At 44.4% G+C, this 27,184-nt stretch overlaps 1 protein-coding gene across 2 annotated transcripts; it reads left to right on the forward strand.

Moving 5' to 3' along the window:
• Positions 1-215: 215 nt before the first annotated feature.
• DHDDS (dehydrodolichyl diphosphate synthase subunit) lies at positions 216-27,051 on the forward strand. 2 transcript variants are annotated; one of them, XM_054720943.1, is made up of 10 exons: positions 216-287; positions 774-891; positions 3,996-4,112; positions 6,978-7,120; positions 11,009-11,125; positions 12,279-12,380; positions 17,653-17,767; positions 20,657-20,764; positions 24,954-25,193; positions 26,220-27,051. In XM_054720943.1, the coding sequence occupies exons 2-9, from the start codon at positions 829-831 to the stop codon at positions 25,191-25,193; spliced, it is 1,005 nt and encodes a 334-aa protein (XP_054576918.1). In that variant the 5' UTR covers positions 216-287; positions 774-828; the 3' UTR covers positions 26,220-27,051. The 2 variants fall into 2 exon arrangements, with proteins under 2 accessions (XP_054576918.1, XP_008146265.2); XM_008148043.3 differs by having other exon boundaries at positions 24,957-27,051.
• Positions 27,052-27,184: the final 133 nt, after the last annotated feature.

Below are 27,184 nucleotides of genomic sequence, written 5' to 3' on the forward strand. Positions count from 1 at the left end.
CCCCAGCGCGCGGCCTGGAGCCCGGCCGCCCACCCCACGCGGTCACGTGAGCGCGCATTCCTCTGGGCTCCGGGGGAGCGCCAACGGCGGCCCCGCACGCTGGGGCTGCTCCGCCCCCGAGCCAGCTGGCGCCCGGCAGGACCACGCCCATTAGGGGGCGTGTCCGGACAGGCGATGACGTCATCTTCCAGCGCCACGTTGTGAGGAAGTGTCTGTCCTCTGGGGCAGTTGGAAGGCGCCGGCAGAGCCGAGCAGGTTCTGTGTTCTAGCGGTTAACGAGAGGAGAGGTGACTGGACGGGGAGGCAGCCGTGGGAATGAGAGGGGACAGACTAGTGAGGGATAAATAACGGGGAGACCCTGAGGGAGGAGGTAACGGGGATGACAATGAAAGGGGTTAGTACGTGGGAGCGCGGAGAGTGGGAAACGGCCTGGGGGAAGATGGAGAAGGAAGCAGCGGGGTAGGATCGGAGCGCAGGCACGGTGATACGGCAGGAAGCAGACTTGGAGGGTCGGAAAAGGCCAGTGCACATGCCGGGGAAAAGGGGATGGGAAGAAGGTCCACCAAGCCAGGGGAAGCAGGGAAAGCCCTCAGCCCCAGAGGTCCCATTCATCGGCTTATTGGTCAGCTCCGGGTGGGGAGAGATGGGAGGCTTAGACCGGGCTTTGGATTGTAATGCTGGCTGCTCTCCGCTGCCCGGGTGAGTCCCTGCAAGTCAGCCGCAGCTGTTGGCAAGCCTTGGTGACTTCTGTTTCTCTTTCTTGTTTATCTAAGGTTACCCAGTTGATATCTTCTTATTCTGGGCTTATCTTCCGCTCGGGCAAGGACTATGTCATGGATCAAAGAAGGACAGTTGACGCTGTGGGAGCGGTTCTGTGCCAACATCATAAAGGTGAGCCCACGGCACCTGGTGACCTGGTCAGTTGTGTAATCTTGTATAATAACCCGTTGTTCAAATTGCATAATCCACGATGCTGAGTAGAATTTAGCAATGTAGGGTAACTTCTAGGTCTACATTTCTGCCAGATTATTGTCCTAACTCACATTTTCAGGAAACCCAAGTCCTAATATCATTGGGCAGCATAGACTATTAGGTTTTCCTTATGAACTGCAATTTATTTCCCTGAAACTTTTAACTATTATTCCTAATGCTATCCTCTTGATTTAGAGAAAATAACTAATCTTTCTTTGTAATGATTGTGTTTTGGTTTTGGGGACAGACAAAACAACAACAGAAGTCCTAGTCTATCATTTATGAACCATGTGACTTTACATGTTGTTGTTTTTTGAGGATTAAGTGAAACATAGAAAGCATTTAAGCTCAGTGTCTAGCAGGTGCATGTGTTTTTTCAAACTATAAGAGAAAGTTTATTTGGAAAGTCACAGAGGTAGAAGTGAACAGAAGAAGAAATGGGTTCAGGAAAGAAGTTATAGAGGCAAAAGCACAGGTCCTTGGAGCTTAGGAGAGAGAAGGGTAAAGGTACTGCGCCTGGGGAAGAAACTGGGACAGAAAGGCGTGGGCATGCTCCCGAGAGGGAGAGAGCCTATAGCAGTTCTTATTTACTACTATTCCAGGGGCTGACTTTTAGCCATCTGAAGACTGCAATCCATCTATTTCCTATACTCTCCCTTGCTTTCCTAAATCTTCCCTCAGCTTGTTCTCTCAAGATTCACAACAATGTTATATTCTCTGCATATGATAGGTTTGGATGGAAGCTAGTCAGCTTGGATTTGTTTTTCAGCCACAGACTGTCAAGTAGTGGGTAGCAATGAATTTATGAGTCAGTAAGCCTTATACCCACTCACACACTAACACACAAATACCAAGGTTACTCAGGCAGGCCAAGATACGGAAATATCTCCTCAGGCAACCACTGCAGTCATGTGTTGGGAAGAACAAGCTGCATGACTTGATGGGCATTTCTTTTAAAGGCTGCGTGTGGATCCCAGCCGGTGCGGCTCACTGGTGTGACCCATGAATCAGGAGGTCACAGTTTGATTCTCAGTCGGGGCACATGCCTGGGTTGTGGGTTTGATCCCCAGTAGAGGACGAGCGGAAGGCAGCCGATTGATGATTCCTTCTCATCATTGATGTTTCCATCCCTCTTTCTCCCTTTCTCTGATATCAATAAAAACATTTTTTTTAAAAAAGGGCTGCATGTGGAGACAGAAGTAGAAAATGATGGAGAGGAGTGGGGGAAGCAGTTTGTGAAGAGCCCTTCCAGTGACGAAAATAGGCCACGGAGTGACTTTTTGCTGTGTAGACAACAAAAGGCTGCTGTGAGCCAGATACCAAGTTTTCTCTGGCCCCCAAAATGTCATTTGTTTGCTTTGAAGTGGCTCCTGACATTTATTTTTTTATAAAATTCCTGAGTAATGGCATCGTTTGTAAAATTAGAAGATCCAACACAATTAGGCCCCATTTCTGTGTGTCAGCAATCAGGTAGAGCTGAGGAGTGAATGTCTCCATTCAACCACACCGTCAATATCCTTCCTGGGCCTTCCAGTTGGAGACTAACGAAACCAAAGTGGTGGTTAAGAACATATGGTTAAAAGACGAAACCTGAGTTTAAATCCCCACTTTGCCTTTTAGCTGCGTGACTTGTGCAAGTTACTTGACCGCTCTGAGCCTCAGTTTTTTCGCCTGTAAAATGAAGCTAATACTATATATACTAGTAGCCCATTTGCACGAAGATTCGTGCAATAGACCTTCATTCACCTGGCTGCCTGCACCAGTTTTCTGCCGGCACCTGGGACCCAAGCCTTGGCTGTGGCCACTGCCTTCTGCCTTCTTTCAGGGTCGGGGCTTGGTCCCACGTGGTGGCCTTGGGCTTGGCCGCACCCAACATCCCTGCTAAGGATCGCAGGAGCTGACCCCCAGTGGTTTCCTGCGATCGGTGCAGGCTCCCCGATGGTGCCCAAGGCCGGGAAAGCCTCGGGTGGCTTTCCCGGCCTTGGGCTCCGCCACACCCCAACGACCCTGCAACGGTTTCCTGGTGGGCGTGGTTGATGGGCGTGGCTTGAGCGTAGTGAAGGTGCGGTCAATTTGCATATTTGTCTATTATAAGGTAAGATACTTTATAGATTTTGTATGATAAAAAGACTAAGGTGAGGTATAAAAAGCCTAGAACAGTTTTTGGCATGTAATAAGTGCTCAATAAACACATAAATAAAAATAAGTAACCTTGGTCCAGCTGGCATGGCTCAGTGATTGAATATTGACCTGTGAACCAGGAGGTCACGGTTCCATCCCCGGTCAGAACACATGCCCGGGTTTCAGGCTGCTGGGGCAGGCAGGCGGCAGCTGGTCAATGATTCTCTCATCATTGATGTTTCCTCTCTCTCCCTCTCTAAAATTAATAGAAATATATATTAAAAAAAAAAAAAGTAGCCTTGGTTGGTGTGGCACAGTTGGTTGGAACATCATCCTGTGCGCCGGGAGGTTGTGGGTTTGATTCCTGGTCAGGGCACATACCTACTTTGCGGGTTCAATCACCTGTCGGGATGCATATGGGAGGCAATTGATTCATGTATTTCTCTTACATTAATGTTTCACTCTCTCTCTCTCTCCCTGACCCCCTTTCTCCCTGACTAAAATCAATTTTTTAAAAAAAATATATTTTATTGATTTTTTACAGAGAGGAAGGGAGAGAGAGAGAGTCAGAAACATCAATGAGAGAGAAACATCGACCAGCTGCCTCCTGCACACCTCCCACCAGGGATGTGCCTGCAACCAAGGTACATGCCCTTGACCGGAATCGAACCTGGGACCTCTCAGCCCGAAGGCCGACGCTCTATCCACTGAGCCAAACCGGTTAGGGCTAAAATCAACTTTTAAAAATAAACAAATAAATAAGTAAGTAGATTGCTTAATACCCAATTCCCTTCCTCAGGGCTTTTATCATCTAGCTCAAGCCTGTCAGCTCAGGGTGTAATGTCTTCCTTTATCTTTGAGGAGTATGTGATGTGTTCACCATTTGTCTTCTTACTTCACAGGCAGGCCCAATACCCAAACATGTTGCTTTTATAATGGATGGGAACCGTCGCTACGCCAAGAAGTGCCAAGTGGAGCATCAGGAGGGCCACTCACAGGGCTTCAACAAGCTGGCTGAGGTGGGTGTGGGTGGCAGAGCCCAAGGTGAACAGTGCGGAAAATTGGATTACAGCTAGAAAACCTGAGTTTGCTGTGGTTTGAGAGTATTTTTTTTTCTTTTTATTTATTTTTTTGAGAGTGTTTTGTATAGCTGTTTGTTTTATTGCTTGCTTACTAGCTATAGGTCTTATATCAACATTAATAAAAAACTGAATCTTGAGGACAAATATGTGATACCTTAATAAAGAAATTAAAAAACAAACAAACAACAAAACAAAAACAAAATAAATAAATAAATAAATTGTATTATTCAGCAATCTCACTCCTGTGTAGATGAAGGAATTAAAATCAGTATCTCAAAGAGATATCTGCAAAAAAATAAATAAATAAAAATAATAAATAAATAAATAAAAAACTGAATCATCCAGACACATCACAAAATATTAGAAATAAGAACAAAATTGCCATCTCTCACCACTTTTAACCCATCAACAGTTTATTTTTTCTGTGCCTGATCCGAGTCCTTGTAACTTGTTCTAACATGACCTAACATTTATAAAATTCCATCTATAGCTTCAATAACCTTGTTTTTACTTGACATTTTTGCAAGTATTTTTCTAGGTTAATATATATATATATCTCCTTTCTAACTACTCATTTTAATGACTGTAGAGCCTGTTATCATCATAAAGAGCTGACAATTTGTTTAGCTGCTCCACTATTATTGGACATGATGAATAGTACTATTTTAGAATAAATTCTAAGAAGTGACATTTCTGGAGCAATAGTAAAGTGACTGCTCTTGCTAGTTTGCCTGAGTCTGAGGGTTTCTCAGGACACAATTCTTTCAGTGCTTAAACTGGGAAAAGTGCCAAACTGGGACATCACTTTAAGCAAAGGTCATGAATATTTTATGGTTCTTAATATCTGCTGCAGATTGGAAAACATTGAGTCTAACAGTAAGATCGGAATATGTTAATTCTTGTGAAACTAACTTTAAGAAGAGTAGAAGCGTGGCCTCTAGCTTCCGGGCACAAGAACATGGCCTGATGCTAGAGCAGTGATACTTTTTGCCTTGAGCAAGTGGCTGTGGGTTCTCTTTAGTACTGTGTGGAGGTCTTTAGGTTTATTGACCTCAGCTTCTCTTTTGTGACTAATTAAGAGACAGTTTTGCCTGGTGCTTAGGAGCTTAAGCTCTGGAGCCACTCAGAACTCCTTGGCCCCCCTGCTCTGCCACTTCCTGGCTCTCTGACCTGCCGGGAGTTACATCGTTCCCTTTTTCTTCCCCTCGTTTCTTGATCTGCAAAATGGGGAGAGCAATCACCTCTACCTCAGGAGGTTATGTGAGGATTAAACAAGACAGTAAAATGAAAAGCATGTGGCACAGAACCTGGCATAGGGAAGTGCTCAAAAATTGAAGCTGTTGCTATTGGCATCTTTTTTTTTTTTTAAGTGAAAGAGAGTTTATTAGTGAAGCACTGAGACAGAGTGGCTACTCCACAGGCGAGCAGCCTTTTGACATCTATTTTGAGTGAGGTCAGTGGTGGATGCCAACCCAGGTGTACCAGCGAAGACCCTGTAAGGTCTATAGCTTGACCCTATTCAAGTATCAGGGTTCTCACTGGTGATCTTCCTAAGGTGATAATGAGTTGGTTTGTGTGTATGTCTATGAAGGGATTAGTGTTAAGACAGGGAACCTTGAGGTTAAAGGTAGGGGATAGAAGACATTTAAACAGAACTAAAGAAACAAAGCTGAAGAGGTATCACTATACATTAGTTTTTGTTCATATAATGGATTCATTGTGGACTTTCTGACACATTTCTTCAACTCTGAGCCTCAGTTTTATCATCTATACCGTGGGTATGAAAACAATAATGCCAGTCTCAGGGGGTTGTTTGAAGAATCAGTTGAAATAGCATATGTGAAAACCCTTTGCAGACTCAAATGTTGCTTTTTTTCTTATAACCCATTGGCCTCTCTGTCTCCCAGAATAATGAAGTTACATTGTGAGTAATACTACCTTGTGTTTTTATACTGTTCATTAACCACTTTGTGAGGGATGGATTGTAATCTCTTTATTTGCATTTTTATTTTTTAATATATTTTATTGATTTCAGAGAGGAAGGGAGAGGGAGAGAGAGATAGAAACATCAATGAAGAGAAAGAATAGTTGATTTGCTGCCTCTTGCACGCCCCCTACTGGGTATCGAGCCTGCAACCTGGGCATGTGCCCTGACTGGGAATTGAATTATGACCTCCTGATTCATAGGTCGACGCTCAATCACTGAGCCACGTCAGCTGGGCTCTTTTTTTTTTTTTTTTTTTTAAAGATATATATATATATTTTTTTATTGAATTCAGAGAGAAAGGGAGAGGTATAAACATCAATGATAAGAATCATTGATTGGCTGCCTCTTGCACACCCCCCTACTGGGGATCAAGCCCGCAACCCGGGCATGTGCCCTCGACTGGAATCAAACCTGGGACCCTTCAGTCCGCAGGCCAACACTCTATCCACTGAGCCAAACCAGCTAGGGCTAGCCAGGCTCTTTTTACAGACAAGGAGACTTAGGCCCAGAGAGGTTAAATGATTCGCCTGTACTCCCATAGTAAATGCATGATGGAGCCAAGGACTTGAACCTGGTTTTTTATTCTCTCAGTGGAGAGTTCTTTCCAGTAGACCACAGTGGCATCAGCCTAGTGGTACTCATTAAGTTCACAGTTTTTGGTTCTCCAGTGGTGGCTTTCTGCTTATTTAGTTCATTATTCTGACAGAAGCATTGGTGTTATCCTGGCTTGATGCTTTCCTGAGTCAGGGCCGAGGCATCCCACTTCCCTTCCTACTCTTCCTTGCACCTTAGCTCCTTGTCTTCTCCCTTCTCAGACTCTGCACTGGTGTTTGAACTTGGGCATCCGAGAGGTGACGGTGTACGCGTTCAGCATTGAGAACTTCAAACGTTCCAAAAGTGAAGTGGACGGGCTAATGGATATGGCCCGGCAGAAGTTCGGCCGTTTGCTGGAAGAGCAGTAAGATGCTGTCAGTGGGGGAGGGTGTTCTTCCAGGATCTCCAGCCTACCCTAAACCTCAGCTCTCTCTCTCTCTCTTTTTTAATTGTTTAAAGTATTACAGATGTCTACTTTTTCCCGATTGACCCCCCCCGGCCCCTGCCATCCCCCAGGACAAGCCCCCACCGCCCCAATATCTGTGTCCATTGATTATGCTAATATCCCTCAGTTCTCTTATCTGAGGCTTATTTAAGGAACTTTGCACCCTTTCAGTGTTAGTCAGATCTCTAGAGTGGCAAATATGACAAGCTAGTTTTTCTTTTTTTTTCTTTTTTCCAAAGCAAGCATTTACTTGAGGATATAGAGGAATTTCACAGAATTCAAGAACAAGTAAAACCAGCCTCAAGCAAAACTGAAACCAGGATTGATATCCATTAGGTAGCGCCTCTTTGTACATTTCCTTCTCTGTACAGACCTGCTTTCCTTGCTTCACGAGAATAGCCCAGAATGAACTGGATCCTTTCATTAGCCCACCTTAGATCACATTTCCACCCCAAGACCAATAAGCTGTGGCCAGGGGAGTAGAGTGAGAGAAACATTGAAAGAGTCGTTTTCTGCTGTGCAGTCATCTCTAAAAAGTTACCATATTCTCTTGGGAGGCATGGGATGATCCATAAGAGGTCTTTATGGGGAAGCATCACTACCACTGTTAGCTGTCATTAAGTTTAAGCTTAGGGAGCAGAGCCAGAAAGGGACTCAGAAAATTGAGAGTTTGTTTGCTTTAAAGTATGGAGCCCTTTCCAGCCAGACTGCTCAGAAGTCTTCATTATAATCATTCTCTGCCCAGCTGCTTCCCATACCAGGTCCAGGACAATGAGAGAACAGAGAGCCTAGAGCTCCAGTGAAGCTGGGCCTAGAACACTTCTGTCTTTTCTGTCCCTGTGTGACTCAGTGTGGTGGGGAGAGGAGCCAGGCTTCTCTATGTCCATTTTAGGTTGGTGAGACTCTGGGCCACAGACGTTGCTCCCTGGTTCTCAGCAGAGTCCCTGTGGCTCAGAGTTCACACTCAAGGGGCTGGAGATGGAGGGATGAGGGCATATTCCAGGTGTTCAAATTTTTCTGTACTGCACACTAATCTTAGCTTTTTAAAGTACTCATAAGGCCTTGAACCTAACATGTATTCTCATTTAATATCCACATTACCCTGTGAGAACGATATCACCCCAATTGTAAAGAGGAGGGAAGTAAAGACTGGAGGAGTTTAGGTGTGTATCCTGAGGCACACAGCTATTGGAGAGGCAGAGCCAGGACAGACAGGATCTTTCTGACTCCAGCTCTAAGCTGTTGTCTACGTTAGGAGGCAATCTTACAGTTCCTGAAAGATCAAATGCATGGCGGTAGAGGTGCTACTGAGATTACTCTAATCAGTCAGTAGTAGAAAAAAGTCTTAGGTTATGAAGTCCTGGACAGAGCAAGAAAAAACCCTAGTGGTGGTTTTCCAACAATGTGAGATAGAACCCCAGAGATCTAGGAGTGGGTGTGCAAAGAACCCAGAGGGAAAGGGGGATGGGGTGCTGATAAGTGAATTATAGTAAGCGAATTCTATATAATAAAAAGGGTAATATGCAAATTGACTGAACAGCAGAATGACTGGTTGCTATGACGCACACTGACCATCAGGGGGCAGACACTCAACGCTGGAGCTGCCCCCTGGTGGTCAGTGCACTCCTCCGCTCAGCCACAAGCCGGGCTGATGGCTGGTGAGCGCTGTGGCTGTGGTGGCTCCCACCTCTGCAGCAGGGCTAAGGATGCCCAACTGCAGCAGGGGAGCTGGCCTAAGCCGTTAGTTGGACATCCCCTGAGGGCTCCCGGACTGCCAAAGAGTACAGGCTGGACTGAGGCACCCCCCACCCCCCAGTGCCCGAATGTTGTGCACCGGGCCTCTAGTGATGTTCTAAATGTCTAAATGGCCCTTGGCAGAAAAAGGTTCCCCACCCCTGGGCTAAAAGAATGTTGGAAAACCACTGGCCTAGTTCAGCTTCATCAGTTGGGAAGCTAAACCCTAGTGAAGAGAAGAGAAAGGCTTGCCCGTGGTCACACAGCAAGCTAGTGGTAGAGCCAGATTGGGAACCCAGGTCTCCAGGTTCCTCACCAGGGCTTTTGCAATAACCTCTACTATATTATTATTATTATTTTTTTAATCCTCACACAAGGACACGCTTAGAGGGAGAGAGAGAAAGAACAGGCAGACATTGATGTGAGAAAGAAACATTGATCGGTTGCCTTCTGTGTGTGCCCCAATCGGGGACTGAACCCACAACCCAGGTATGTGCGCTGACCTAAAATCGAGTCAGCAACCTTTCTGTGCACAAGACGATGGTCAACCAACTGAATCACTGTGGCCAGGCTGCAGTAACCTCTACTTTATAGACCTCGCTCAAGTCATGCACCTGATGCCTGAGAATAAGCACATTCATGTGTTTTTTTCTCACTCAACACAAGCCAATACTGAGACTATTGCAGGGATGGTTACCCCAGTTTACAGAGTGAGGGAAACAGGCTCAGAGAGGCTAAGTAGTTATGCAAGATTGGCTAATAAGTACTGGCACTAGGACTTAAATCTAGGTATTCTTATTCACGTTTTGCTTTGATTTGTGTGTACATTGGCGTACTGTAGCTCCAGTGGGTTCTCAAAAATAGGTGATTAGATCTCGTTTCACCCTTAAAGAAATGTGGTTGAGGGTTAAAGGATGCATTGGCTGTGGATGTGGCCTTCAGCTCTGGATCAGGGTTCTCCAGGACCTGCCGGATACCTCCACTCTACAGTATACTTCTTGTTATTGAGCTTCCATTTCCCAAACATTAGTTGTTCAGTTTCTCCATACCTTCCCGGTAGAGAAGCTGGCTGGGTGACAGGGAGTTCATGCTCACTGCCTTTTGGGAGTTGCTGTATAGAGGCAGTGGAATGTGAAGATGAGGAGGACGGGCTCTAGAACCAGACTCCCTAGGTTCAAATTCTGCCTTTCCACTCACCAGCTTCTGATTTTGAGCAAATCACCCAACCTCCCTGTGTCTTAGTGTCATCATCTGTAAAAGGTGAATGACAATGATATCTGCCTCCAAGGTTGGTGCAAGGATGGAACATGCAGATGTCTGGAAAGTGGTTAGACCAGTGACTGGCACTTAGTAAACATCTAAGTATTTTAGATGTCACGATTATTATCATATATTGCCAGAAGATACAAAAGTAACCAATAGTACAACTCCTGCCCTTGAGAAGTTTTAGTTGTCAAAATGGGACAAACATAGCACAGAATATGTCAAATGCAACTTGCCAACAAGGACACATGAGGGACGTCCTGTGTGGTAAGGAGTTGGTATTTTCGGCTGGTCGGTGTGGCTCAGTGGTTGAGCGTGGACCCATGAATCAGGAGGTCACGGTTAGATTCCCAGTCAGGGCACAAGCCTGGGTTTTGGGTCCAATCCCTAGTAGAGGTCGTGCAGGAGGCAACTGATTGATGATTCTTTCTCATCATTGATGTGTCTATCTCTCTCTTTCTATCTCTGAAATCAATTTTAAAAAAACATACTAAAAAAAAAAAAAGAGTTTGGATTTTCAAATCAAACAGACCTGGGTTCCAATTTTGACACAACACTGATGTCCATATGATCTTGGGCAGTCTCTGTCTGACTATCCTGTCTGAGTGTCAGTTTCCCTCTGTAGCATGGGGAATGAGGTGAACTCCTTTCAGAGTTCTTGCGGGGGATGCAGTGAAGTAATACATGTAGGACAGTGCCTGACATGCAGGAAAGCACTCAAAAACTGCTAATTGAGTATCATCTAAGCACCCTGCTCTCTCCAGCTCAGCAGGTGCTGTGTCCCAACCCTGCCTCCTTTTCCCCAATCAGGGAGAAACTGAAGAAGCATGGAGTATGTATCCGGGTCCTAGGTGATCTGCATTTGTTGCCCTTGGATCTCCAGGAGCTGATTGCACAAGCTGTGCAGGCCACCAAGAACTACAACCAGTAAGTTTTCGGATTGCCCCTTGGGGACCTGAATTAGTCTTTGACTCCCTCTACTGGGAGACATCCTTGGTCAGAGACAATGAGGGGGTGGTTTTGAATGCTTAGAGACGATTCTGCAGTACTATGTTGTATGTGTGTATACCAACTCGTACAGTTTCCCATCTTCTTCCTCCTTCATTTCATGTACCTCTTCCCCCCAACCCCCTCCAAGGGATGGAGTGGGAATGCAGCAAGCCTTATCTCTGTCTCTGAAGACAATTCCTTTCAAGAAATTCTTTTTTTGTCCCACTCCTTTAACCACAGATAGGATGACCTTGGGAGGTGGTGTAGATGCAGAGGGGAACAGAGTTTAAGAATCCAGACTTCATTTTGTGTTGCTTTGGAATATAGTGTATGCTTGGCAGTGGATTTGTTTTGCATCAGATTTCCTTTCTGATCTCCTTGTTTGTGGTACGTGCCCTTGACCGCTAATATCACAGTGAATTCCCTTCCTCTGAAAGCTGGTTGGTAGTAGAAGTGGGAGAGGACTAGAAGGATAATAAGTCATTTAGTACTTGTCTTATTACAAAGCTAGTAACATGTTTATTTCAAGAAAACTTGGAAAAAAATTCATAATCTTGGGGGTAAGGGGGAGGTGGAGGAGGTTATAGGGGGAATGAATGGTGGTGGAAGGAGACTTCACTTGGGGTGGTAAACACACAATACAGTGTACAGATGATGTGCACCTAAACCTGTATAATTTTGTTAACCATTGTCACCCCAATAAATTAAATTATAAAAAATTCATAATCTGCCCTGGCTGGTTTGGCTCAGTGGATAGAGCGTCGGCCTGTGGACTGAAGGGTCCTGGGTTCGATTCCAGTTAAGGGCACATGCCCGGATTGCAGGCTTGATCCCCAGTGGGGGGCATGCAGGAGGCCACTGATCAATGATTCTCTCTCATCATTGATGTTTCTATCTCTCTCTTTCCCTTCCTCTCTGAAATCAATAAAATATATATATTTTTAAAAATTCATAATCTGACCTTTCAGAGGTGTCTACGGTTAACATTTAGTGTTGTGTTTTCTTCCAGGGAAAGGGTGCTCTGGAATAAGTGGTTCCAATCCTCAGTCTCTGTCCTGTTTTGGTAAATTATTCTGTTTTTCCTTCTCAGGTGTTTCCTGAACGTTTGCTTTGCATACACGTCCCGTCACGAGATCAGCAATGCTGTGAGAGAGATGGCCTGGGGAGTGGAGCAGGGTCTGCTGGATCCCAGGTATCCCTAGTTTGGCATGGTCACTGATAGGGAAACCAGGCATGCACCAAACCATGAAATCCCTCCTGAGCCGTGTACTTGGGCCAGAGTCAAAGCAGGCAAGCATGTGGAAAGATTGGGGGGGGTCCCCTTGCCTCAGAATTTCTCTGTGTTCACGGCACACCAGGAAGCCCCAGAAAAACGGCATAACAGGTAGAACTCTGTGGTATTCGACAAAAAATGATACCCTCCTGGCTCTTTGGCAGTGTTTCTTCAAAATTGTTTTTCAGGAATGCAGTTTGTTGGGGGAATAATCTCTTGGGTCTCTCGTGTTACAGTTTTATGCAAGATTCAGGTATTTTTCAAAAAGAAAATTGCCAATCATTAGCAACATAATAGAATCCTGATTATTAGAACTTGGAGAGACTCTAGAAGCTACCTGGCTACTCAGTTCTTCTCATATTATTAAACTAATAAGAGCAATAGTAAAATAATGGAAGCAAAAAATAACCCAGGCAATCTGTTATTTGTATTTTATTAAGTCATTAATCTCATATGTGAGAGACGTGAGTCTTTTCTCCATGTAATAGATGAGAAAACTGAGCTCAGCATTGAAATTATTTTCCCAAGGTCATTCTACTAATAAATGTCAGAGCCAGGACTCATCTCTAAAGCTGATTCCAGAGTTCTTGTCCTTTACCTCTATTACATGGGATCTTGGGACCGACGAATTTTTCTGATCCCCTTCTGAGGTATAATTCAATTTACCTGGGAAATGAAATTAAAAATCAAGAAGTTGCTCAGTGAGAATGGATTTAAATAAGAAGAAAAGGAGACTTTTTTGTTGTTTTTTTGTTAATCCTCATTCGAGATATTTTTCCATTGATTTTTAGATCGAGAGAAAGGTAGAAAGAAAAGCCAGGCAATCAGTATTGCAGAAGCCAAGAAAAGAGGGTCAGGTGTGGGTCAGGAGGGGCCTGGGCACTGGTGGGAAAAACTCAAATACTATAAGGAAGTCAGTTAAGATGTGGATTGAAAATTATTCCGCCTGGCCGGGTAGTTCAATTGGTGTTGATTACAGCATCATCCCAATATGCCACGATTGTGGATTTGATCCCCTGTCAGGGCACATACAAGAATCAACCAATGATGCATAAATAAGTGAACAACAAATCAATGTTTCTCTCTCCCCAAAAATCAATCAATAAAAATATTTTTAAAAATAAAGCCCTAACTGGTTTGGCTCAGTGGATAGAGCATTGGCCTGTGGACTGAAAGGTCCCAGGTTCGATTCTAGTCAAGGGCATGTACCTTAGTTGCAGACACATCCCCAGTAGGAGGTGTGCAGGAGGCAGCTGATAGATGTTTCTCTCCCATCGATGTTTCTAACTCTCTATCCCTCTCCCTTCCTCTCTATAAAAAATCAATAAAATTTTTTTAAAAAAAAGAAATTAAAATGAACTCTTGGGGGGAAAATTGAGATAGTGAGTAAGTTGTCAGGGTTAGGACCAGGCAAGAAGATGAGATATATAAGTAGAAACAAGTTATTGGTAATTTTCTAATTCTTGGCGTGGGGGGGTGATTTCATAATTACTCATTATAATATTGTGTTTTATAATTGACGTTTCATATAGTCTTTTGTGTGAGTGAAATAATACAGTTGATCTTTCAACAATGTGTTGGTGGGTTAGGGCCATCTACCACCCACGTAGTTGATAATCTATATATAATTACAGTCAGCCCTCCACAACCTTGGATTCCTAACCATGGTTCAAAAATACAGTTGACCCTTAAACAACACGAGTTTGAACTATGCAGGTCTACTTATATGTGAAATATGTCAACTGTATATTAAAAATAGTAAGGGATACATGGCCGGTGTGGCTCAGTGATTGAGCATCAATCTATGAACCAGGAGGTCATGGTTTGATTCCTGGTCAGGGCACATGCCTGGGTTTCGGGCTCAATCCCCAGTAAGGATGTATAGGAGGCAGCCAATCAATTATTCTCTCTCATCACTGATTTTTCTCTCTCTCCCTTCCTCTCTGAAATCAATCAATCAATATATATATATATATAAAATAGTAAGGGACAAATGTTTATGCTAGAAAGCTATTTAGCAAACAGATGTAATATGCATTCCTGCCTAAGACTAGTGTTCTGATCTTAACTCCTAAATTCAGTGCACTTTATACTCATACCACATTCCAATAACTACTGACCTTTATCTTCTTTCTGCTTCTTGTCCAGCAAGTTTTCCCATATCCATTTTCTCTGCATGGTTTACTAACTTGCCTATATGGGGTTGGTCATGCAGACATGGTGTAGGCTGGGCAGGGTCACCAGTGTAAGGAGTCTGATGTCTCCACCCACCAGCTCAGGAAGCTTGGTGTTCAGCTAAGACGGTTCTAATCAGGACCTGAGGCAGTGCTCTTTACATTATTTAAATTTAGACAAATCTGCATTTATAACAGAGTCAATGAATTAATTACAATTAGGCTCTACCCTTCCAATAGCTATAACCTTTCTATTCTCTCATTACCATTATCCAACTCTTCATTTTCCTTTCTTCCAGGGTATATTTTTTTAAAAACATAGGTATTAATGTTAGGTTGGTTTTTGAATCTGGAATTACAGAAAAGGGATTAGTTTGAGCATAAAGGATAGTTAAACTCTTTTTCACTGAGTTACCTTGAGCAGGTCACCTGACCCACTGTAGGTCTCTGTGTTTCTCTTAAAACAATAGTGTTAATAATACTAATAATTGCTAACATTCACTGAGCATTTACTCTTTGCCAGGCATCTGCCAGGTACTCCATATATGTTTATTTTACTTAACCCATTAGAGGCTATGAGGTAGATACTGTTTTTATCCCCATTTTTAAGATGAGACTATTGAGATACAAGGAAGTTAAGTAACTTGTTCAAGCCCACCTAGTTGACACAGCTTGGTGCCAGGATTTCATCCTGGCTCCAGGGCCTTGCTCTTTCATTCACTACTAGAAGCCCGGTGCACTGGTGGGGTCCCTCATCTTGGCCTGCGGGGATTGGGCCAAAACCAGCTCTCCAACATTCCCCGAGGGGTCCCAGATTGTGAGAGGGTGGTTCTCGGGTAACGCACCCCAGAATCAGGCTCCCTCCTCTCTGGTTCCGGGTGCGTCACCCAAGAACCTCCGCTGCCAAGTCACCACAGCTCAGCAGCTCCTGCTTTGAGTGTCTGCCCCCTGGTAGTCAGTGCGCGTCATAGCTACCGGTCAAACGGTCAGCCAGTCGCTTAGCCTTTTATATATATAGATGGTGTACTTAGAGTGCCATATATAGGAAAGTTAACATGAACAAAAATACAATATAAAAACAAAAGTTACTAATATTTATTGGATCTTATGAGGTAGGTACTAGACTAAGAGTTTATTACACATATTCTCATTTCATTTTCATATAAGGTAGTGACAATTATTTGCCCCATTTTGTAAGTTCAAAACTTACAAAAGGTTAACTAAGGTTTAAAAAGGTTAGTTGACCCACCCAAAGTAATGTATACTGTTAAATGGAACAGCCTGGACTCCAGTCAACTATATCTACCTTCAGAGTTTATGCTGTGTTTGTTTTTTTAAGTATGTTTTTATTCATTTCAGAGAAAGGAAGGGAGAGGGGGCGAGAGATAGAAACATCAATGATGAGAGAATCATAGATCAGCTGCCTCCTGCATGCCCTACACTGGGGATTGAGTCTGCAACTGGGTATGTGCCCTGACTAGGAATTGAATGAACTGTGACCTCCTGGTTCATAGGTCAACACTCAACCACTGAGCCATGTTGGCTGGGCTGTTTTGTTTTGTTTTGCTTTGTTGTTTTTTATTTTAGTTTTTTTTTAAATGTATTGGGGTGACATTGGTTAATATGATCATACAGGTTTCAGGTGTGGGTTTCTATGTTACAAGATCTGTATATAGCACTGTGTGGCCACCACCAAAAGTCAAATCTTCTGCTGTCACCATATATTAGGATCCCTTCACCCCTCACCCCATCCCTCTGACAATCACTACATTGCTCTTTGTGTCCACAAGTTTCAGTTTTATATCCCACATATAAGTGAAATCAGATGGTTCTTAGCTTTTTTCTGACTGAACTATTTCACTTAGCATAATATTTTCAAGGTCCATCCATGTTATTGCAAATGGCAGTATTTCATCCTTTCTTATGGTTGAGTAGTATCCATTGCATGTATATACCACATCTTCTTTATCCAGTCCTCTATCACAGGATACTTAGGTTGTTTCCATGTCTTGGCCACTATGAATAATGCTGCAGTGAACATAGGGATGCATATATCTTTGAAAATACATGTTTTCAAGTTTTTCAAGTATATACCCAGGAGAGGGATTTCTGGGTGGTATGGTAGCTCTATTGTTAATTTTTTGAGGAATCGCCAGGCTGTTTTCCATAGTGATTGTACCAGTCAATAAAAATACTTTTAAATTAAAAAAACCCCACAAGATTTAAAAAAAAATGAAAGTAGCCGAAACCGGTTTGGCTCAGTGGATAGAGCGTCGGCCTGCGGACTTGGGGGTCCCGGGTTCGATTCCGGTCAAGGGCATGTGCCTTGGTTGCGGGCACATCCCCAGTGGGGGGTGTGCAGGAGGCAGCTGATCGATGTTTCTCTCTCATCGATGTTTCTGGCTCTCTGTCCCTCTCTCTTCCTCTCTGTAAGGAATCAATAAAATATATTTTTTAAAAAAAATGAAAGTACTTACTACACTTTGTCAATTATCACTATTCTACTGGCTCACAAATGAAGTATTTCTAAAATATGTTTTCATTGATTTTTAGAGAGAGGGGAAGGGAGAGGGATAGAGAGATAGAGACATCAATGAGTGAGAAACATCATCTATCAGCTGCCTCCTGCATACCCCCTACTGGGGACCAAGCCCACAACCCAGACATGCGCCCTGACTGGAATTGAACAGGCATCCTCTTGGTTCCTGTGTCGACACTCAACCGCTGAGCCACACTGGCCAGGCAAAAACAAGATGTTTTAAGTGAAGACAGCACATTCTAGTGGGTGCATTTGGTTTTAGGCCTTTGGCTAAATGACTTTGGGCAAACTAATCATCTTCTTTGAGCCTCAGATTCCTTAATTAATTTATTAAGCATTTTTTGAGGGCCTCTGTGTACTAGGTAGTATTGACTAATATATTTGATGGTATTCTGTAATCTGGGAAGCCTTATGTCACCCTGAGAAAAATCCAAAAAGAGGTGTGTGCTTACCTTTGTCTCTTCTCCACTCACTTTAGTGATGTCTCTGAGTCTCTGCTTGATAAGTGCCTCTATACCAACCACTCTCCCAATCCCGACATCTTGATACGGACTTCTGGGGAAGTGAGGCTCAGCGACTTCCTGCTCTGGCAGGTAGGTAGTTTCTAACCACCGTTCTGTTAGTGCTAGCTGAAAACTGCATTGCACCCACAGAATGGATTAGAGGGGCTCATCCCCACTTCCAGCCATGCAAGCACAGAGAACCTTGTGGGGGAGGAGACCTAAAATCTGGAGAAAGGTTACTGTTTGCTATCCCTTTCTTATCTGTCCCTGGCTATGAGAACCTGTGTTCTTACACTCTGATGTTCCTAGAGGACAAAAATCAAGGCTAGTCAACTGCGATGAAAACTTCACCCGTGCCCATGTTCAAGGAATTGGACTTCTGACTCTTGTTCCTGAGTATAATCTCCTGCCCTGGTACCCCAGCTCCTCTGGGATAGAACCTTGCTTTGCAGTTACTTGTCTGTCTCCTTCAGAATAAAGGGCTGCATCTATTCAAGCATAGTCTACAGGGGATATAAGCTAAATGCAAACTGTTTCTCAGGGGCCACTGTCTCTCAGGCCAGTTCCCCCAGTGTAGGTAGTCCCCCAAAAGCTCAGAGTCAAATAAGTTTGCCTTTGCTCAAAAGTCTCTATCATTTGTTAACGGCTCCTGGGTACACATCACAGGGAAAGTCTTTGTTTAAGGAGAGGTTGGAGGGAGAGACTCAGCTTGGAAGCAATTCACATGATAAAATTCTAGAAATCCTAATGAACCATAGTCTTAAAAGTGAAATAACGAGATTTAGCTACTGAAGATACTTTCAGTGTTTGGCTATATTGAATGAAGTATAATGTGCTGCTTATGGTTCTGTGGCCTACTCTGCTGGTCAGATCATGTCTGGAAAGTTTATTTCTGGGCACTGAGTTTTAAGACTACTCGGTAAGCTTAGAGGACTTACCAGAAGAGGCCATCCTGGATGGCAAGGAATCTGGAACTCACATGTTACAAAGAATGAGTGAAGGGTAGTGTTCTGAAAAGGGAAGCTTGATGACAGTTGTTTCCCTTGGGGAAAAAAAAGATTGAGTTCCTGCTTTGTGCTGGGAATGTTACAGTGACCAAGTCAGAAATAATCCCTACTATCTTAAAATTTATAGTTTGTTGGCAAAGACAGAGTGAACAAGTCATTACAACCTTGGCAACAGATAATAATAGGCAGCTCTAACTTAGCCTTCAGGTATTTGAAAGAATGTCACTTTGAAGAAGGAACAGACTTGTTCCAGAGGAAAGATCTGAGACCAGGTAGAAGTTCCAGGGAAGGTGACATTGGTTTAGCATCACAAGCTATCCGACAACTAAAGTTATCCCCCTTGAGGCACTGGATTCCTGGATGCCCTAAAGGTCTCCCACAGGGGCTGTCAAGAATGTTCCAAAGGGACTCTCCCATCAGTGGAGGTTATTAAAGTTCATCCAGCTCTGTGCTCTGACTGCTTTCTGTATATTAACTTGTTTAATTTTAATAGTACTTTAAAAACCAGGTATTTTTATATATATATATATTTTATTGATTTTTTACAGAGAGGAAGGGAGAGGGATAGAGAGCTAGAAACATCGATGAGAGAGAAACATCGATCAGCTGCCTCCTGCACACCCCCCACGGGGGATGTGCCCGCAACCAAGATACATGCCCTTGACCGGAATCGAACCTGGGACCTTTCAGTTCGCAGGCCAACACTCTATCCACTGAGCCAAACCAGTTTTGGCAAAAAAAAACACAGGTATTTTTATTACCCAGTTTTGTAGTTGAGAAAACTGAGGCCCAGGGAGGTTAAGTAACTTGCCTCAAGTCAAATAGAAGGTAAATGGGAGAGCCAGGTAGTCTGGCCCCAGAGCTCATGCTCTTAACCACTGTGCCACATTCTGCTTCTTAAAAATAACAATGGCAGCCTTAGCTGGTTTGGTTCAGTGGATAGAATGTTGGCCTACGGACTAAAGGGTCCCAGGTTCAATTCCGGTCAAGGGCTCAGTTGCAGGCTTGATCCCCGGCCCTGGATGGGGCGCGTGCAGGAGACAACCAATACCTCTCTCACATCGACATTTCTCTCTCCCCATCCCTTCCACTCTCTAAAAATCAATGGAAAAATATCCTCGGGTAAGGATTAACAAACAAACAAATATTTTTTAAAAAATAACAATGGCCTGACTGGTTTGGCTCAGTGGATAGAGCGTCGGCCCTCGGACTGAGGGGTCCCGGGTTCGATTCCGGTCGAGGTCATGTACCTTGGTTGCAGGCTTGATCCCCAGTAGGGGGCATGCAGGAGGCAGCTGATCGATGTTTCTAACTCTCTATCCTTCTCCTTTCCTCTCTGTAAAAAGTCAATAAAAATATATTTAAAATAAAATAAAAATAACAATGGCAGCTGCCAATTGTTCACTGCTGACTTTACCAGACAGTGTTCTTCCCAGATCACCTCTAAGGGCCAAGAGCCAAAATAACATAATCCAGATGTTATTTCATAGTCTTAAACTTGGCTCCTAGAAAAATCCTGGTGAAAATGTTGGTCTAGTGCCGTGGTCGGCAAACTGCGGCTCTTTGGGCCCTTGAGTGTGGCTCTTCCACAAAATACCACGGCTTGGGCGAGTCTATTTTGAAGAAGTGGCGTTAGAAGAAGTTTAAGTTTAAAAAAATTGCCTCTCAAAAGAAATTTCAATCGTTGTACTGTTGATATTTGGCTCTGTTGACTAATGAGTTTGCCGACCACTGCTCTAGCGTTTTAGTTCAGTCTTGCTACAGGCAGGTGATCTAACTGCCTCAGATGACTCCTCCCCTATTAGTGAGTGAATCAGGGCTGGTGGCAGCAGCTGTAGCTCAGGATGCCTGTGCGATCTCATCTCTGGGTTTCTGGGTCCTGCTCAGCCTCCTCTTCCTTTGGAACCCTGCCCAGGGATATGCCCAGGTACATGTTACTAAACTAAATTATCTTCCTCCTCCCTCTTCCCAGACCTCCCACTCCTGCCTGGTGTTCCAGCCTGTTCTGTGGCCAGAATACATGTTTTGGAACCTCTGTGAAGCCATCCTGCAGTTCCAGATGAACCATAGCATGCTTCAGGTTAGTTCCAGGTGAACCATAGCATTCATCAGGTATGGTTCTAGAGGAACCAAAGCATGCTTCAGGGCTGGCCTGACTGAGGGGATGGAAGAAAAGGTGAGCATGGATTGACCATATACTAGATATATATCAGACACCAGCTAATAAGTATGTTAATAATGATGATAGTAGCTTTCACTTACTGTGTATTTACTATGTGTCAGGCACTGTGAATATTTTATATGCACTATTTCTTTTCTTTTTTTCTAATATATTTTATTGATTTTTTACAGAGAGGAAGGGAGAGGGATAGAGAGTTAGAAACATTGGTGGGAGAGAAACATCAATCAGCTGCCTCCTGCACACCTCCCACTGATATGTGCCCGCAACCAAGGTACATGCCCTTGACCGGAATCGAACCTGGGACCTATCAGTCCACAGGCCGATGCTCTATCCACTGAGCCAAACCAGTTAGGGCTATATGCACTATTTCATTTAATACTCCCAAGAACCCAATGAGATAGGTATTATTAGCCCCATTTGTGCAAATGTACAAATCAAAATGATTTTACTAAGGACACAACCAATATGAGATAGAACTTAGATTCAAATTATAAGTCTTTAATCTCTTTACTACAGCAACCTAGGAAAGACTTCCCAGAGAGATAGGCCATTATTCCCTGAAGGTATTAGCTTTGATCACCAGATCTTGAAACAGGTTTCATTAGGAGGCCAAGTCACCCGCATCTGATTAGGACTCAATAATAATGGCGGTGTGTATGGTGGTGGCAGCTAACATATTGAGGGTCTACTTAGGTGTTTTCATGTGAGTTTTCTTATTTGACTCATCTCAAGAAGCCACCTTTGTGGAGACACCAAGGGAACTTCAGCCCACTGTGTGACCTAGGCCAAGTCCCTTCAGCCTTTAGTGTCCTTGTCTAAAGTGATCCTTTAGGATCTCCCCTGACTCCATCATCCTAACATTGATTTGCTGGTTCCTGGCACATAGGGGCCAGGCTTTGCCTTAGCTGGAGCCTCCCTGCCCAGCACTCAGACTGGGGCTTCTCTTTGGAAGACGTCTGAGCTTCATAGAGCAACTTTAACCAGCTCTGTATTCCTTCCCTCTGTGGCTGGGTGGCCACATCCTTTCTGTCCTGCCAGAACATAGCTCATTTAGCCATAGCCACAAGTGGTACTGATAGAAGAACAGCTAAACATTAATAGCAGGCACCAGGTTGGACCTATATTATCTCATTTTTCCTCAAACCACCCTGTGAGGTGGATACTGTCATCCCCATTTTGTAGATAAAGAATTAGGCTTAGACAAAAGCATTTAGCTCAGTGAAAACTCTTATAAAAATATTTTTTTTAAAAAGAATTAGGCCTAGAAGTGAGAGTCCTTTGGATAGGAACTTCTTGAATCCCAGAGCTCCAGGAGGACTCACTCTGGCCTGATCAAGCTCTTCAATCAATTTCATGTGTCTTTGCTCATTGTTCCATTACCTGATATTCTCCCCCAACCATACACACCTCATCTTTATCCAATTCCTCCCGTTGGTTAAAGCGCAGCTCAAATATTGCCTGTCCATGAGGTTTCACTGCTCCTTGACCTTCATAGCCACAATTTTTCTCTCCTCTGGGCTGCATGGCCTTTTCTCTTGCCTCCTTGATGGCCCTTACTACATCCTACCTATAGTATGGGACTTTGTGTAGAGATCTGTGTCTTAATCAGCCTGTAAGCACGTGGTTGCTTAGAATGTATCCTGAGCATCTCCCTCTCCCCACATAAGGTCATGTACATAGGACCCATGGTTTCTCCTGACCAAGGCAACTTCTCAAGCCCGTTTTAGTCTTCATAGCTCCACGTATGAGTTCATTATCATAGCAGAAGAGAACCCTTGAATACCTAGAGGAGACTATTCCAGAATTTTCATTTATGCAGTAAATTTTTATTACTGAGAGGCCTAAGCAAATCACTTTTTCCTATTCTCAACCTCCATGTCTGTCTCCAACAGAAAGAACCTTTCTAGCTTTGTTGCAAGAGTCAAGTGCTTGTGCACATGGAAGATACAGTGGTACCTTGGTTCTTGAACTTAATTCGATATGGAAGGCTGTTCAAGAAGCAGTTTGTTTGAAAACTGAATATAGTTCCCATTAGAAATAATGTGAATTGAAATAATCCATTCTAGTCCCTCAAATGATTCCATTTTAATCTATCTCAATTGCTTTTGATCATTGTTTCGTGAGCACTTTCACTGCCTTAGCAACATCAGCACTCTTGATGGACTCTTAATGTTTTAAAATTGTTCTAATTGTCAATTTTGCCGTGCCAAACTCAGTAGCCAGATTAGACATGAGAATACCTCTGTTATACTTGCAATTACTTCTTTTCTTTTTTAAATATGTTTTTATTGATCTTAGAGAGAGAGAAAGAGAGAGAGAAAGATAGAAACATTCGTGGGAGAGAAACATCAACATCGATCAATTGCCGCCTGTACACCCCCTACCAGGGATCAGTCCCCTAATCTGGGCATGTGCCCTGACGGGGAATCAAACCAGTGACTTCTTGGTTTATGGGTCTACACCCAACCACTGAGCCACACTAGCCGGGCTTACTTCCTTTTTAAAGCTCTATCATTGCTCTCACAAGTTTCTTTTTCACATTGCTGCTATCACTAAACTTCTTAGGACCCATGGTGACTTACTGTATGTATTTAATAATAATAAGCAGCAACAAAAGCAAAAAGATATGAAAATATTCACAGCACAACTTCCTAAGATGTTAACAGGAGGTTTAGTGGTAAACTGACTCATACTCTTGAATTCTCTCCTTTGTTTGTCGCATAAGAAAACTGTGAGTGATCATACAGGTGTTAGCATGAAAGGGCTGACAGATTGAAATCCAAGTTTTGTTCAACAACCAAGACATTTCTTTTATGAACAAATTATTTGAGATGGGAGACGTTCGAGAACTGAGGTTTAACTGTATTCCTTAAAAGATGAAGACAGCAATCCAGATGTTTACAGGCTGAGTAGCACAGAGACATGTACAAAAATACAATAATATAAGGTGGAGTTATGTGGTAAGGGTTACCAGAGTATAGGATACCAAGTTGGCAGCAAAGCAGTTTCTCACTTGGCTTTGACACGAGGTACAGCCCGTTAAAGTGGCAGGAGCGGAGTGCATCAGTGAGGAACAGAGGGGCTTGGTTCTGCTCCAAAGGGATTTCCCCTCCCCACGGCCATCCTCCGTGCCCTCCTGGGATCACATGGTCAATCAGTTGAGTATTTCACACATACAGGATGCCCCAAGTGCCAGAGGAAAAGCCACAGTTTCTGCCCTCTAAGAGTTTATGATTTATTTGGAGACACACACAGGGTATAAGAAGTGCTGCTGGGAGTATGATCACCTACCTGATGTCAGAGCGAGTTCCAGGAGCCCTTAGGGCTCAATGGAACCTTCAAGGGCTTATTTTCTAACAGGAAAAGTAGATTGTGGACTATGGACATCAAAACTTACTCTACTAGGCAAAAATCAATAAGTGGCTTAAGAGTGCTGAACAGAAAGGTCATTTGCTGGAAGAATCAGCTGGTCCCCATACAGTAGGCAAGTCTGGAGCCCAGCTCTGAAAAAAGTAGCTTAAAGAATTAGGAGAATGGCACCCTTAGGGTGACCTGGGAAACCAAAGGAAATGATGCCATGGATATGCCCCAAGCAGGAAGTAGAACCTTCCTTACAGTAGAGAATAGATAGTAATAACGGTAAAATTGCTGTTTGTTTGAAAGCCTGCTAATATGCTAGAGGAGGTTTTGCATATATTAGCTCTAACCCTTAAAATCACTCTTCAAGGTAGGCACAACCCCCCACTTTACAGATGAAGAAATGAGGTTAGGAGAGGATTTAATCAAAGCCACAAAGCTAGCTGGGGAAACCAGAAACCAGATCCATCCATATTTTCTGGTTCCCTAAGTGCAAACCTGAGAAATTCAAGAAATACAGATGCTTCCACCCAAAACAAACCAAGATGGACCCAGAACTTCCACTACCCTCCCTGTACAACATGGTCACACCCATCACACACCTACTGCCTAACCTTTCCAAATCTTGTACAGTTTCCCCACTGTTCTACTTAACTTGGCCTGCCCTGTGCCCCACCCACACCTAAAAATGGTCTCCCAGTGATCTCCCCCAACTCCCACTTTTCTTTAGCAGAAGGCCCGAGACATGTATGCAGAGGAGCGGAAGAGGCAGCAGCTGGAGAGAGACCAGGCTGCAGTGACAGAGCAGCTGCTGCAAGAGGGGCTCCAGGCCAGTGGGGACGCCCAGCTCCGACGGACACGCTTGCACAGACTCTCAGCCAGACGGGAAGAGCGAGTCCAAGGTTTCCTGCAGGCCTTGGAACTCAAGCGGGCTGATTGGCTGGCACGTCTGGGCACTGCATCAGCCTGAGTGAGGCTGGCCTCCTGCTACTTTGCCCTGCCCTCCACCTCTAGGGCCCCACTCCCCTTTCTTTTCTTGAAGGGTACCTCCCTCCTGATGAGTTGTGTTCCTTTTGCTTGGCAGGGAGCCCAGTTTATGGTGCCATAGATACCTTTGGGTTGCCTGGGACAGTGGCCCCGTGGGAGTATTGAGGATGAGTCTCCAACAAATACACTAAATGTAGCTCTCATCACCAATAGGTTTGGAGAGCAGGAGCAGGGAGCGCCAGGTCTTCTGCTGCCTGCTCCTTCCGCCTTTGCCCCCTCTACCTGTGCTTCTAGATGCACTCCTCCTCCCCCGCCTTCCCCAGCACATCCTTCAACACCCAGTTGTGGGGAAGAGGTCTCCCCAGACCCTCACCCTTTACCCATCCATCTTAGCTTTCCATCGACTTTCACAAAAGATTTGGCTCCACCTCAGATCTGCTGGTAAATAGCTAATGGGCAGCCGGCGTCATTTGGGCAAGGAAGGAGAGATGGAAAGAAAATTTGCCCATCTGCTGGTCCTCCCCCTTGGCTCTCCACCTGGGATTTGCTATTGAATCTCTACCCCCTCCCACCACGCAGTGCTGATTGCTCACTGAAAGGCTCAGCGCCCCCAATGGCACAGAAGCCTGGCGGGTGATTACAATCCAATTACCTATTGTCGACTCAGCCCACACAAGCTTTCCTCCTCCTCCTGCAGGGCTCGGGCCAGGCTCCAGGGTAAAAGAAGGGCCTTATAGGCCCTGGTGAACCTAGCCAGCACAGGCCTCTTGCCTGGAACACATCAGAACCAAGAACACAGAAAGAACCACTTCCCAAATGACTGCCTCCTGCCCTCACCACCTCAGACTCTGTCTCCCACCGCCTGTCTTTTGAGCCTGGCTTCCTAAGTAGGCCCTGAGACCATTTATTCTTAGCATGTCAAAGTGTCAGCTTGTGAGGGCATGGCTGCCCATAAGGAAGAAGAGGGTTGAGTCAAGAGCTGTGTCCTTTCCCTTACCTCTCCTGCCAGGCCTCGCTGCAGAGATGCTGAGAGGATTCATGCCTTTGAAGAGCACACCTCTGCTTCAGGTGCCCCAGAGCAGCCAGCACCAGCCAGTAATACCAACCAATGGCTACTCCAGTCTTCCCTTTTTACTTTCTGCAAACTGTTTCTCCACCTCCCTCTAGGGGAGGGTTGGGGTCTTGCAAGCAGTGCTGCCAGTATATTCTCAAACCCCTGATTTTCCTATACTCTAGTCTCCCCGCCTTCCCCTACCTAAATACCTGGTACAAGAGAATCAAGTTTAAATGGCAGACACTGCTATTGAGAATTGGATTGATGCACCCTTTGGCAAGCCTCCCTCACACCTGGCACAGGGTTCCCAGAGAGCAGGTGCTGTGCATTTTGCATCTTTACAATGGGGCAGTTGACAGCCTTAATTAGGGAGGCATGAATTATGGGGCTATAACGCAGAGCCCTACAATTAAGGGAATGGGACTGGAGGCAGTAAGCGGAACCTGCCCTGTGAGCATGGCTGAGTCTTGTCTCTTCTGGGTTTCCCCTAATATGATTGGGGTGCAGAAGTGATTAATAGGGCTGGTATCTCTCTTTAGCCTGAGGTCCTGTATTCTGGGAAAGGTATGCAGAGTGGGATGGGCAGAGGATGCCCCAGGAGCTCTGTAGAGGTGGAAAGAAGAGACGGAGGGGCCTCTGCTGCCTAGGAGCAGGGGATGCAGATAGTTGATTTGGCCGCATTGTGGTTGCTTTCTACAGATATTTGTACCAACCAGCTTCAACCCTCACCTCAATAAACTAAGTGGGACCTATTTAAATATCCTCCCACCCGTGAGCTAAGCCCCCACTTGAGGATATTGATCGTGTTCTTGTGTTCTCCTGGGTGTCACATAGGAATTTAAGGACTCTTAGATGTAAAACTTGTTTGCTAACAGTGTGACAGAACACCTTGTTTTGCTGCTGCAATTGTCTACCTTCCC

Source organism: Eptesicus fuscus, chromosome 9 (assembly GCF_027574615.1).
Source record: "Eptesicus fuscus isolate TK198812 chromosome 9, DD_ASM_mEF_20220401, whole genome shotgun sequence".
In the NCBI taxonomy this organism is placed as follows: Eukaryota; Metazoa; Chordata; class Mammalia; order Chiroptera; family Vespertilionidae; genus Eptesicus; species Eptesicus fuscus.